Below are 15,009 nucleotides of genomic sequence, written 5' to 3' on the forward strand. Positions count from 1 at the left end.
TGCCTACACAAGCCAGACTTGGACCAAAACCCCACATTAGCTTTCCCACTGAAGTCATCTCTTAACTCAGACACAAACATCATCTTGTCGTAGCTTGTTGAATGAGCCACAAAAAACACTCACCAGGGAAAAGGGCACCACCACCGTCAGTTTTTTAAAATCTAACTCACTTTCTGTTTGATCATTATTATTACAGCATTTTACTTAGTCCCCATGAATCCCACTGTGCACTGGGGCAATGGTTGATGTTTCATAAGGTCATCAGACATTCCCTGTTTCATGTCGTCCTCCAATTAAAAATGCCAGAAGCTTTAGCTGCTGTTTGATTGGGATAACAGGGTCTTATACTTTCTGTGCAGCAAACAGGTCTTATCAAATGCTACCTGATGGTTCACGCTGTAGAAAGCAGGACTGTAAATGTGTGTATACAAATACAGTTTAAGAAGGTATGTTCTTTACCTGTGCTGCCTCCCAGCCCCATTGCCTGTATTTGGGATCATGGGTGAACCTCCACATGTACCAGTAGGTCTCGATGACCTCCGGGCGCAGGATGTAGTATTTCTCATTCTGCCGTACAGCCACCGCCTCCAGGCCACTGTCGAACTTAAAGGCCTCTGGGCCGAGCTTCAACACTTCAAGGAAGGAGATTAAAATAGAAACAGAAAGGAAGAAAAAAAATAAAATAAATAAACAGGTGGAAAGAATCAAAAAAGGAGAGATGACCAAGGATGGAAAAGGTGGAGTTGATGGAAGGAAGGTAAACAAAGCAAAGAATGAAGAAGAGACAAAAACAGAAGAGAGGATTTAGCATCTTTTGCTCCTTGTTTGTCTTAATGGCTGATGGTGAAGACAGGTCAGAGCTGATCTGAATTAGTGCCTGCATGTGTGTGTGTTAAAGCATTAAAAAAAAACCACCATTGATTTTACTGACTTCATCCTTTTACAACTAGTTTTCTCTGCCAATTAAATGTGACAGACATTACAAGTGTAACTGGAAAATTACTAAGATGCAGACACACACACACACACACACACACACACACACACACACACCTCATTAAGAACTACCAGACCAACTTTACACAGCCTGACCACCACTATCACACTTCCTGCCATCTCACCAAAAACTTCTCTCTCTCCCGACTCTCACTTCTTCTCTATCTTTATTTGTTGCCATGGCAACCTCTCCTCTTTCTGAGCAACATCAAAACTTCTGACTATAAACACACACGTACACACAGGCACACACAGGCACACAATCAAGATGTGAGATCAGGTAGAAAACAATTAATAGAGTTAGAAGAAATAATATAATATGAGCTACCCAAACAAAAAAAAAAAAACAACCTATTGATCTATCAGTCTCTACAAGGAATATAATAAAAATGCGAATTTAATGTCCTAATGCAGGTAGCAGCATAAACTGGGCCCATGTGTAACTCTGAGGGTGTTTATTTTAAACTAAATAGATTAGCTTTAAAAATCTACTTTAATAAAGTCTGTTTATATAGAAGTATTAAATAACTCTGGGGTCTTGGGCATGACTGAGCATGACAGCAATAATGAGCCCCCACAGCTCAAATATAAGAAACACCAATGAAAACTCTTATCTTCAGGTTGTCATTATTCACAGTTATTACTTTACAGACAGAGCTTCACTGTGTGTGTGTGTGTGTGTGTGTGTGTGTGTGTTTCTCACCTGTTCTGTCGTAGGACTCGTGGCAGGTGTGTGCGATCTCGGCTCCCAGCTGCAGGTAGTGGCCGGCCTTGTCGTCGGGCGAGCCGTCGGCGCCCAACGCAAACATGCCTCCGGCGAAGCAAGCCAGGTGGCCCATCTTCCTCTCCAGGTGGCCATTCTTCCACTCACCAATGAATGTCAGACCACCGTTGGATTTGCGTATCAGGTGGCGCTCAATGGCCTGGAGGGAAGTGGTATGAGCATGAATGTAGTTGCAGAAAATGTGGATATTCATGAGAAGACCACCGGCTTCCTGTCTCAAGGTGGTGCCTCCTTGGTAATTAGTCACCAACTGGCACCTACAGAAAAAATTGCAAAATGCATGCAAACAAATCTCTGATTGCACTCTACCTCAATGGCATCATCATAAGTCTTCCGGGCCTCAGTATCTGTCTTGTCTGACATGAGCCACGCCTTCAGCAGGTACTCATAAAAACTGTCCCCTAGTCCTCCCACTGAAGTGTGATCTGGAGAAAGGGAAAGAAAGGAGTTAACTAGTGCAGGGTGAAAGGGCACAGTGGAACAGAAAGAGGAAAGCCAAGAGGAAATGAGAAAGCCAAAGTCAGCTCTTCAGTTTTCAGGTCTGCCTCGAAATTTCTGGAAAGCACAACATACGGCATGTAAAGCATCTCTCCATCTCCGTAATATATTCGCAGCATGTTGCCTCTCATTTCCCACTTTGTTTACCCTTTCCCTGATGTGCTTACATTTCGGTGTCCCCAACCGTCCTCTTGGAAGTTTACACAGCTTTCATGGCTGTCCTAATTTGAAGGACACCACGTAGTGAAGATGGGAAACTAGCCAGCTGTCACTCTGATCACACTAATAAAATAAAATCTTGTCTCCAGGGAGCGTTTTGAGCCCACTTTGATGCACTTATAATGACACTTTAGTCTATTTTAAGGGCAGTTTGACTGACACTATAACATATTGCTTACTAGAAAAGATATTTATACATCAAACATTTACCATAAAATGAAGCTATCATGACAATATCAAGCTAAAATACCAATATTAAATGACCGAAATAATAATTCTTTAACTTCCACTGTTGGTGCAAGGAATTATGAACAACAGATTAATGAACAGCTGGGCAGTAAGATCCTTCTGTTTCAGGAAAGAAGTTTCCGGCTTCGCTTTGGAGCTGCTCTTGTGGCATTATGATCTCAAATGTCTAATTGGAGAAGCAATTGTGGATAAGAGGTTTATTTAGCTCTGACTTGAGTGGGTGAAGGCAGAATATTCTTCGTGCTGTATGTATAACTATCTCTTCAGCTCCACGTAATCAAATTTGATACCTGAGCAGATGCTTTGTGTCTCGTCTAAGCAGATTCTTTTCTGTATGTGATTAACATGCCCGTAGGTTAATGGAGGGTACAAGAAAGAAGAAGATGCAATGGAAACAATGAATTATTCAGCTTTTGTTAGAGAAAACGCAAAGCTCAAATACAACCTTGGAGACATGGAGTGAGGGCAGAATGTGCTGGTACATGGTATGTCCTAATGTCTGCGACTGGGTTTATATGTTTACACAGACAGTACAGCTACAGTGTTACTCTGATGTGATGCAGATACCAGTAAGTCAATTTTATGAACTAAAATATTTTATTCTTTAGACCTTACTACAGTAATGGCGGCATTACCATATCTGTGTTGCTGCTATGTTGAGTTTTTAAAGACTCATAGTCCTGACACCTCACTGCAATAGATATTGTTCTTTCCACATGTATTCCACAAAACCAGCATGTGTTCATGCAGCACTAAAGCACTTGCAATGACTTTCAGACTGTCTCTGGGGTGTTCGAGCTTTTATTTGGCAGTTAATGATGTGTACGAAATGAAATGTTTTCTTCGATGTAGCATAAAGAATATTATTTCAATAATTCCCCTGCTGCAAAATACAGCACACATTATTCTATGCAGGGTTGGAAATAATTAGAAGACCTGGATGAATGCTGGTATATTTTGTATTCATCCAGAGTCGCTCTGCTCTGCCAGCCTCTGGCAGGTCACCAGCCCACTGCTGGTGGCTCTCTTCCACGCCAAATGATCATAGTCGGTGAAGTACTGAAAGTGACATGCAGGTATTTTGTGTCCTGAGTAGAACAGTATTTCACCTTCGTTCCCTTGGGCGTCATGTGTCTGTAAAAAGATCCTAAGGGAAAGTGATTTTGGTCAGCCACACAAATCACCTAGGTTGATCCACTGTCATCTGTAAGCTTTCATTTGTCCAGTTATTCTAATTTATGCTTCACCCTCATGTTTGGGTCTTGACTAACAAAATGATCTTGTGAATGCATCTTTGTTTACCTTCAGGGACAGAGAAAGAAAGTCACACAGGTTGGACGTCTAACCAGGATAATCTCTCATATGTGGAGATTTTCCTCATGATCTATCTCACATGCAAACCCAGGTAGTGCTGGCACGGTTGAGAGGAAAGACACGTGGGAAACTTTATTTAGTCTGCTGCCACTGTGAACAGGCCTAGATAAGCAGCAGAAATGAATGGTTGAATAAATACGCTGCGCTGAATGCCATAAATAATCATCTCTGCTATGGTTAATGTCTTTCCAACAGAGTGAGAAATTACCACCAGCCCCTGCGAAGTTTAGCTAAACTTTCTATGTGTGATGTGTTTGTTAATATGCTGATGTGGCTGATGGTCAAACTGGAAAATACCAGCTCTTCTGGAGACTGACGTACACAAGTGTAATAAGTCGACTAATTTTGCAGTTATGACGGTGTCTTACTTGAGGAAAGAGGGTTTTGGAGAGGGCAGAGACCCGCCCTCTCTGGGTTTGGATTGGAAGTCGATAGGTTTCTGTTCACGCACAGAATAATTCATTAGCAGTGGAGCGACAGCGAATCCCCCAAAATACATTAGGAATTATTTCACAGCAGCACACAGCCACGACTGAGCAATAGTTCGGACCATAGAAGACTCTGGGAAGTGAGACTTTCAGCAGCTGTCACTGTTTGACACTGATGAATGGTTGTGCTGTTTTCTTTCCCAGGGCTCAACTTATAATACAAATTAATGTATTTTTCGTTTTTCATCCTTTCTTATTTTGGGAATATCTGAACCAGTGTGACTACACTGCAAAATCCCACAAATTCTTATTGAAGTTTTCTAACTTGGTTCTGATTATTATATTTTACAAACACGTGACGTTTTCTAGACCTTCATCAATGCCAGAACGTGGACCCAGAGTTCAATGATCACTCTGTGCTGACATGTGATGTTTTATTACAAATGTGCTGCTCATTGTCACACAGTCAATGACCTTTTCCATAACGTACTTCTAAATTACCAGTCTGGAAATAACAAGACGTTATTGTAATCAGAGGCTCTGAATAATTTTCTATTTTCCGGTCTTATTTGACCGAGCGATTGTTACAGACAAAATAAAACACACCTGCAGTGGCAAAGAAGAAACCACTTGTTTCAAATATGGACCCTGGTGTGTGACAGGGCATATAAAAATTAGTCATTCTGACTGAAATCACGGAAATTGGCAAAAGCTGCATCAGATCAGAAGAAAGATAATAAAACACCCACAGCTCCAACTGCTCTTTCATGCAAGATGGTTTTTGAATGTAAAGAGAAAAATAATAAGGCAATGCAGCTTAAAATACAAATTGGAAGAGGAAGGGCTCATTTAACTCCTGTCTGATCTTTTTTGTATTTTTCCCTCTACCTTTTTGTTTCACAATCGCCTCCCTCTATCTTTCAGCCTGGCATCCGCCTACACTCGCTCCCCCAGCAACTCTCCTCTCCATCATTTTTCTGCCGTTCAAAGGATCCAGGTCATGCAGAGAGTGCCTGTCAATCAAAGGGAGGGTCTTCGGAGGAGGTGGCTTCAATCGCAGAATAAACCACAAACACAAAGACTCACGTACACAAGGTGGTTTCTTCACAAAGCTTCAAATGCACTCAGATGTAAGAGGTAAGGGCGATACTAACAATATCTCTGGGTGCAACAGTACAATTTATTTCTATGCTTCGCTTATAAACCCTGCACATCTGTTGAAATCCAGGTATGTTGCACAATGGAAAGTGTGATTAAAAATTTCTGGACAGTAAAGAAAAGGGTTTATGTCGCCAGTAAAGGGAACCAATAGGAAAAAATAAACAAAAAAAATCTATTTTCCAGGATTTAGAAGACTGTTGTGCTCACTGTCAACTGTTTTTTTTTTATTTAAATGGAAAAAACAACTCAGCCAATCAAAGCTTTGTAGACAGGATTAGGAACTTTGCCATCATTTTTCTGGCTCTTGCACAGAAAAATGAATGTCTGTCAGAGCTAGACAAACTGTTGCCACAAAATTGGTGACAAGTGTGAATGACATCAACACTGCTACTGTAAGCATGTTGTAGTAAATAGACAGAAATAATAACTTTAAAGCAGACAAAGTAACACCAGACAACATGAAAGCTACGTCAGACTCCAAGTGAAACAAAACCGAAAATGTGATCATCAGGCTATAAAAGAAATTCATAGCAACAAAAGCAAACACTTGAACTTTTATTACGTTACACTATGTTTGTGTGTTAACGCCTGCTGCTGGCAGACAGCAGACAGATGGAATTAATCACATTTCGCCAATTTTACTGAGCTGTGCATTATCAAAATTAAATATCTGTAAAATGTGAAACAATTCAGATTTATTTGTTTCAGTAGTAATTAATTTTACTATACAGAACCGAAGACAATTGTCTATATGCCAGCGTGAGCGGAGGAGAGTGTAGTTGAGAAGGTTAAAAGGAGGGAGTGAGTGGCATATGTGTGTGTGTGTGTGTGTGTGTGTGCGTATGTGTGTGTATATGTGTGTGTGTGTGTGTGTGCGTGTGTGTGTGTGTGTGGGCAGCACAGTGTTATAGTAAGACAGAGGAGTGTGTGGTAATAAGGCTGTCAGTCACAGCAGGATCTCATTAAGACAGACGAGCTCAGCCTCATTCCTCATTAGTCTGGGTTAACTACTGTCTACACAAGTGCACACAGATTTATACACAGCGATACATGAGTACACACTTTTGAAACATGCTCCAACCCTTTCAAACATTTCACTTCATCTCCAAAATAGGCCCACGTTCACATTTAATTCTCGCCCAATATTTACCACTATCCCAATTCACACGTAGCTCTCCACAAACACTCCCACACTTTATAAACGGTGAAAAGTGAGTTTTTCCACCTTGACTGTCACAGTTGGTTTGAGTAACAAAATGCACCAGAAATTTCAGTATTTTACAAACCAATTACACCGAAGATAACAAAAACTCCAAATGATTGCTGTTTACTTGGTCGCTCGTGTTCATTCTGTGCCTGGATACCGGCGCACATAAAAAAAATTTGTGACAGCCTCAATGCGTCTCTCAGTCTAGAAAGCTCAGACTAAATGGTGCTGTAATAAATTTTAATGGATGTGGCGCATCCCTGTTTTGACTCCGCAGCAAAAACAGGTGTTCCAAAATATGCAAATCCCAGCCACGTTCACACAACACGTTATACACACTGTGTATTTATCTGAAAGACTTTCAATATACTATAATTTTCTGCCTTTATGAATCTATGAGTTATAATCATCGCATCAGGACAACATGACAAGACTAGCTGCTGCTTTACTGACATGGTTGATTTTTTTTCCTCCAGTGATGTGTTAGTTTGAACTAAGTTTGTCTTTCTCACTTGGGTTTGTGACACTTCTATATTTTAAGTGTATTGTTGCTTAAAAATCCCACTGAAGTGTCCTCCAGTAACAAAACAGCAAAATTCCCTTGCCCACAATGCACTGCAGTGTCATACAGCTACAGACACACATAAATAACCGACAGTGGTCCAGGGTACAGCAGCCCCATAACTGGACATGATTAATTAGTTAGTGAATAAGCTGCAAGAGGTTTGCTGATCAGACGGGGCACCTTTGCCCAACCTTGCAGAAATATATCAACATTCATTTTGCTCTGAGCCCTTTGAGTTTCACATTCATTACATCCCTCTCACTTAAGTCCCTCCAAACTGTATCATGCAGCCTCTTCATGCAGAGCTCAGGGGCCACCACCGCAGCTTAGGTTGGTTTTGGAGCAACTATGAGCCTCTATTAAACCAGGCCGCCGTGTTGTAATCAACAGAGCTGGTTAAGGCACCAAGGTGGAATCATAGCTAATTAATGTGTCAAGACCACAACACACACACACACACAAACAAACAGTAACACAAGTGTCATAGAACAATAGATATGCAAGTGGTTTCTGTACAGAGAAACATCTCATGAGCTCCAAAAAACAACTGATCCACAGAGTCTCACCGACATTTAATGCGCAAATACAAATGTGCACACTCTCTCTTGTTGCGACTCAAATATATATACGCAGAAATACACATACATACAGCCAGAGTAAACAAAACACCTGCTATTACCTGCAGCTCACCAGCTAACTATCCATCTCTTAATGCACTCATCCATCTGCCAGTCAAAACGCCCTTTCTCCATCTTTCCTCCATTTATTTTTTTCCTGCTTTTGGCCCAGAGTCTGTGCATTTACAAATACATCAGTTTGACTGTCAAGCCACCTAACCCTCCATTAATGAGCCTCCCCATTTATGCATTCATCCATGAGCGCTCGCCGTTTGTTTTGTCAACAAGTAAAACAAATAAGAGAGATTTTATCCTGTTGGACCACTGGACTTATTTAAAAATCTGATTCTTTTTTGCTCTAAGAGTGGAACCATTCTCAGTTTGTTCTGTGCACAGTGTATTTATGTGCATTGCCTGTTTCCCATTTACTTGTGAGGGTTGTGAAATTGAATAGACTTAATATGGTGCTCTCCTACCGTAGCATCTTACTCCCCTGAACAAATAAAAACAACAAAATATATTCAATTTTAAGCAGATTTCATCTTTTCATTTTCTTTCACTGAACTAAAGAGCCAATGCAGAGCAGATAGTCATATCTGACTGACGGGCAAAATTGCAGCACTCAGTTTTGAAAACATTTCCAAGGCAAGTGTGCACTCAAAAAGGAATACTTTAATATCCAAATGGTTTTAATATTCTGTTGGCACATTAAGATGACAAACTGCAACCCTTTAGATATTTTTCATCCACAGAAATTTTAAAAAATAAACCAAAAAAAAAAACAAAAACTTTATATTCACTTAGAAATGTTTGGCTGAGAACTAAAAATATGCCCAAATAATGTGGAGGAAAGAAGGAAGGTACAAATAGTGCATCGATGAAAGAAAATAAGAAAAAGTGAAATATTCTGAGTAAATAGAGAACTTTATGTTGGACCTAACTTAGTCCGCTCTTCCATTTAAACAGAGCAAAAGTTAGTGTCTTCAGATCCTGCTGGATTCAAGTCTCACTTAATACAGTCCTCACATGTCACATTTCAGACATATAAGAGGCTTCACCAAGTGTGAATAGTGTTTGACTGCAAGTCTAACTTACTCAGAGAGCTGCTAATTCCTCCTGGCAAACCACCAATATGGAATCAATACACCATGTTCCCTCTCTTCAATCTTCCTGTGCTCACTTCAATTTGTCCTCATTAAAGAAGATCCATTCTACAGTACATCTCTTCTTTTCTTCACTTAGTGGTAATTCCTCCTCTTCCTCTTCATAGCCCTTAGTACATGATCAGCTGAAGCTTGCAAAGAAATTCTGACACCTGTCTCAATCACTCAGGTTATCAATGACCCAAATGCTAAAAACCTGAATGCATCTCTAAATCTCTAATCTTCAAAAAACAGCACCCTTCGTCGTTGAGTAACTTAATTCACCATCGGATTTGATGTTTCTACAAAATGTAGGGTACTGTTCTGGCTTCGGCTGACTAAGAGCTGCCCTGTTGTGTTGCTGGTGGACTTACGTTGGCCCCAGCGGCCTGTGCGGGGGTTCAGGTAGTTTGGGTAGAGCCCATTGGGTCGGTCCATTTTGGCTAGAAGCTTCCGGATGTGCATCACCTGAGATGAACAACAGACATAAAATATATATATATATCATATCGCCCACTGAAAAATCATAAAATACAATAATCTTCTCACATCTTTATTGCACTGTGACGTTCTGATATACATCACATCTTTACATGTTTTCTCTTATTTAAAGTGTAAGATAAGCAAATGTTTTGAACTTTTTCACTGCATAAAGTTCCTAAAATGTTCTAGCAAGGCTGAGAAAACACAAACAAGATAACTTCACAACGGCACCTTCTGGTAGTACGCAGGGTTCCCTGTCAGGTAGGTCAGGTGAACAAACTCCATGTGGAGAGTCCCAAACTCCGCGAGGATGCTGCTGCCCGCCGACGCCCAGCCCCAGTTGCGCCCAACACCACTGGAAGAAGAGGGAGGGATGAGGGGATGGGCAGTAAACATGAAATTATAAAAAAAACAGACAACGTTTTAAATTCTTATGCACTCAACTTAAAGAAGTAATAAGATTTTTAATGGTTCACATAATAAGAGTCATCATTTTGACTCACTGGGTTATAACAATTTTGTAATCAACACTAAAAATACAAAGATCTAAATGTAAAATGATCTTGAAGAAAAATCTTGACATCCATAACTGTATGTCAGAAAACTAGAAAACAACATAACTGATGAAAAATAATAAGGGTTGAACAAGGATTTACACATTTCAGTTGATCAAAAAATAAAAATTAAAGGAGTAGTTTATTTTTCCACATTGGCATCCTCTGTCTTCATAGTACATTATATACAACAGAACTGGAGATGGGCTGACTGCAGCTTGTGCAACAGGTTCACTCGGTCAGAATGAACTGCTTCAATTTTCCATAAGGCTTGGAGCATTAGCAGTTTTCAACTGTGTGTGTGTTTGTGTGTGTTTGTGTGTGTGTGAGAGAGAGAGAGAGAGAGAGGAAAAAAGATAGCAATGTGTCAGTTGTGTGTTTGTTTGGATTAAAATCCTGAGTGTTCAATCACTCCAGCAGGCGTCTGTTTTTGCACTAACACATGTAGCTGTGTTTTTTTTTCCTGTGTACGACCGTTTGTTTGTCCAGTGGGAGATTAAGGCAAAATACAAAGCATCTGCTCTGAAGTAAATTAAAAATTACCTTGAGGAAAGGAGGCCTTCACACATACTCAACAACCTGCCAATACAACAGGAAGCTGACGCCTCAAACACTGAGACAGCAGAAATTGATCAGAGAAACAGAAAGGGATGGTAATTCTGCAGTGTGTCAGGGGAGGCTCCTCCAAAACAACACGCTAGTTAGAAGAAAAAGAGCTTGATTTTGTTCACTTATGTGCATCCAAAACCGCCTTCATCTGTATCTTTGATGCTGTACTTCTGCTGTTTACCTTGAGGTCATCACAAAGATTAAAAAGGCTGTGACCACTGTGCTGTTTTGGAGCCTAATAAGATTTAAACACAAATCTGTTCCTCCAACTGGTCTTCACTGTCTTATGGATACATAAACACCACATGCTGGGGCCAACATAGCCCCCTACGCTTTTTCACACACACAAAAAAAAAACAAACAAATGCAACAGCTTCTGAAGAAACAAACACAGTTAATGAGTTTTGGTTAGCAGCAGCAAAATATAGTGATGGGCAAGCACTTCACACTGATGTTTCCTAACCAGTCTGGAGACTAAAGGAGTCAATTGTGATGCAGCAGTTTGTTACACAAGATTTTGTTAAAATGATATCAGCCCAAAACTTTAAATTACCCCACTGATGCAATGAGATTAAGCCATTATTTTCTGTCAGTTGCAAAAACATGCTAAATGGACCATACTTTACTGCCTTTTCCTGTGTAAGCAAACAAATGCCTAAAGCCCTTTAAAAACTGAATATATACATAAAACATAAGAATTGCTCAGTAAATTTAACTCATAAAAGTTCCACTAAAATTCTAACAGATACACTTGTGCATAAGGAGCACACTGTCAGTTGAATCAAATACAGAATAAGACTCTGGATGGTTCCTGGCCGCTCAGTCGACTGTCATGTCTGATTCTGACTGATGTCAACTACAGGATAAGGGGGCTGCTTTTCAGTAGAAGAGTCACTAACCTCTTAAGGTTGACCATGGCCCAGGGGATTCCTGTGGGGGTATTAAAGGCGGGAAGCAGTTTCTCAGCGAGCTGGACAGCCTTCAGCTTGAATACCTGAAAGGCAGCAAATGGAAGAAGAGAGAAAAAGCAAGGGTTAACTTTGAAATGTTTACTTATTACCATGTTCATCTGGAATATGCAGCACTACCTACTTTAGCTGCCAGGTATTCTGCACAAACAGCTCATGAGTGCAAACATAAGACAACTGCCAACAAGCAAAACAAATGCAGGATGAAGGTTAAAAAAAAAAAACAAAAGGCAGAGTGAGATGTCAGGAGGCAGAGCATTGCTAAATGATGGCCACAAAGTGTCAGAGCTGAATAGATTCATGGAGGAAACTGGCAGCCCAATATATGCAAAATCCTCCCTTCAAGCTGTGCAGCCGTAATATGAATGTTGCAGAACACCATCTTGTAGATGTCTACAAGAAAAGCTTGGAGGTCAAACTATGTCAACCGAGCAGAGTGAGAGACCAAAGTACACAGTCAGAGTTGGATTTCTATTATCTTGACTGGCGTCTAATTTATACAGAGTGATGTGGAGAAATGGGCATGTGTTCGGTTTGAGATTACACTAGTCCTTGCACTCGTCTGACAGATGAAGGCCCAGAAAAATGTGCTGCAGCCTTTGTTCTTTTTTCAGCATGCCAGTCAAAAGAGATATAAAGAAACTAAGGTTATTCTGCTGCTGAACTAACTGGATATGATGGTTCACTGAAAGCTGATGGTGTAAAACTGCTCAGAACAGATAATTCATGAGAAAATTGTGTTGCGAAAATAAACAGATCACAGCTGCTTCCTGAAATTCAAACTGTCCTGTGACACATACACACATTAAGATGCTAAAAAATCCTCTCTGACCATGACAAACATGTTTTCCTGCTTTCATTAAAAGCTCATTTTTGTCACTTACTATAGAAACTAAACTATAACATCAGATCGGTTAAATGTTAAACATTTGTGTTATTCAAGCCATAATTTAATTTCAGTCAAATTAAATTTAATTTCCAGTCAAACTACTGGTTTGAGTGGTGAAATCTACTAGGGCTCTAGTAGGTAAAGGATATTAATATTCATGACATCCACAAGAAGAAGGTTTCCTGGACAGAAGCAGTTGTCTCAGAAAGCTGCCACATTTTGTCCAAACAAAACATGAAAGTCTTTCAAATCCAATTACTCACAGCATGAACTGTTAACCTTAATGAAACTAGACATGCACAGCAGGACATGAGCTGTAAGAGCTGCATACTGGTTTTTTGACGGTTGAGTAGTCCACAGCAGCCACACAGAGGAGAACACGGCACAAAGCAAATCTGAACCCGACTAAAACACACCTGGTACCGAGGAACAAAAGTGGAACAATAAGACATCTGTGGACAGGTTACTGCAGAGTTTTCCACATCATTACAGTGACAAAGCACAGAATACATCAGTGTGTTTGCTCCAGTAGTGAGGCCATGTAATTTATAGATACGAAACTTGCCTAAATTCAGGCATCATGACAAACCTTCCACTTAAAAAATCCAATAATATCTTGTTACAACATGTCATTGCGTGGCAGCTCACCATATTATGGAAACACGAGAAATTGGCTACCAAGGTTTTGTAAGGTAATGCTAAGCCAACATTCAATTATGAAAAGTGCATCACTGCCAAATATCTGCTGCACTAGTGCTTCAGAGAAACCAAAACTTAGTGCTGTGCTTTTCTTACAAGATTAAAATATTTATATATGCAAGTTTAGGGATAATAAAATTTGGCAGTAAAAATCTAGTTTTACTCTATGATGCTCATTCTGAAGACCACACTGCCAGAAGCTGCCACATACTGTAGCTGTCCTACCACTTGACAGCCTGACTGCATGGTTAACAAAATTTTGATTCAGTTCTTCAAAAGATTTCAGCAAAACATGCAAACGGCCCAAAACTGTCAGTCACTGCGTTTTTATTCTGCTCAATTTCTAGTTTTGCAAAGTATTATAGTCATAGTATTAGGACAGATGTGGGATAAATGCACAAAGAGAGTGGTACAACTTGCAGACAGTGGTCAGGTAAAGCAGGGCCACAAAGAAAATCACTTCAACACGCAGCAGAAGAAAGCTGATTCATCAACACAATCTGTCAGGACTGAGCAGTTTTATAGAGAGACCAGATCCATGGAAAATTCCTGCTGTCTCACAAAGTAAGCGGCAGTAATAACACATGCTGCTGTTTGCAGAATACTTAAGCAGCCAGTGGGACATCATACAGAAGATGTGGAGGTCAAACTGTGGCGCTAAACCTGAGACAAATACAGGATGAGGACGAGAGAAAACAGTGCCATCAAACAGATGTAGAGATAGGCCAGCATATGTGGAGGATAGGAAGTGCAGGAATGACAACGGAGAAAAATTTGTCTGGAGGATGAGAGGCGATTAAAGAGGCAGAGAGGGAGCGATCTGCCTAGAACAGACAACACAGGGAGAGAAAACTCTACCGCATATCATTTCTTGGTAACACACACACACACACACACAGTTTTGTCATAACTTTTCTGAGATACTACAATTACAGCTGAAATACAGTAAAATAACTTCAGACACAATACTACCACAACATCCACCTAAAACACCACAAACTACATGGCCCTTCTGCCAGAGCAGCCTCAAATATTTGATTACACTGGATGTGTCTGCTGATGTAAGAAAGTATTTGTGTATCGAGATGGTCAGACGAGCCAAAACCAGCACAGATGAAACTAATAAAGATTATCTCATCAAAATGGCACATGCCAAAGTCTAGGAAATATCAGACATTAAGTGAACAGCAGACAGTAATCCACCTCTAATATGTATTTAAATGTGGGTGACTGGCCAATGTGATACCTTGCAGAGGTACCTGCAGAAACTGAGTTTATGTAGGGTAGAGATTTGAAGGAGACTTACATTTGAATCTCAGGTTTAGGAACATGCAACTGGCTGGTAAATGTGCATGTGTCAGGTTCTGTACGTGTATGTGTGTGTGTGTGTGTGTGTGTGCGCTCATGGCTGCCCAGTCATCATAAACCCCTTCACTGATTTGGAGCCTGTCTGCCGTCTGCGCTGAGGTCCTTAAAAAACCCCATTTACTTTTATTGGCATTCCCGCTGCTGATGTCATCAAGCAGGGACAGGATCCAAACGGCCCATCAAAGAAGACGGCCAGCCA

General features: G+C 40.4%; 1 protein-coding gene across 3 annotated transcripts in view; it reads right to left on the minus strand.

The window, feature by feature from the left end:
• man1a2 (mannosidase, alpha, class 1A, member 2) overlaps positions 1-15,009 on the minus strand; it is a 95,209-nt gene that overhangs the window by 10,731 nt on the left and 69,469 nt on the right. For all 3 annotated transcript variants that reach the window (XM_026295508.1, XM_026295509.1, XM_026295510.1), the window contains exons 7-12: positions 11,786-11,880; positions 9,955-10,078; positions 9,615-9,708; positions 2,090-2,205; positions 1,700-1,919; positions 460-632 (exon numbers count right to left, since the gene is read on the minus strand). In XM_026295508.1, coding sequence (XP_026151293.1) covers positions 460-632; positions 1,700-1,919; positions 2,090-2,205; positions 9,615-9,708; positions 9,955-10,078; positions 11,786-11,880 — 822 coding nt within the window. The remainder of the gene's footprint in view (positions 1-459; positions 633-1,699; positions 1,920-2,089; positions 2,206-9,614; positions 9,709-9,954; positions 10,079-11,785; positions 11,881-15,009) is intronic.

Source organism: Mastacembelus armatus, chromosome 21 (genome assembly GCF_900324485.2).
Source record: "Mastacembelus armatus chromosome 21, fMasArm1.2, whole genome shotgun sequence".
Classification (NCBI taxonomy): Eukaryota; Metazoa; Chordata; class Actinopteri; order Synbranchiformes; family Mastacembelidae; genus Mastacembelus; species Mastacembelus armatus.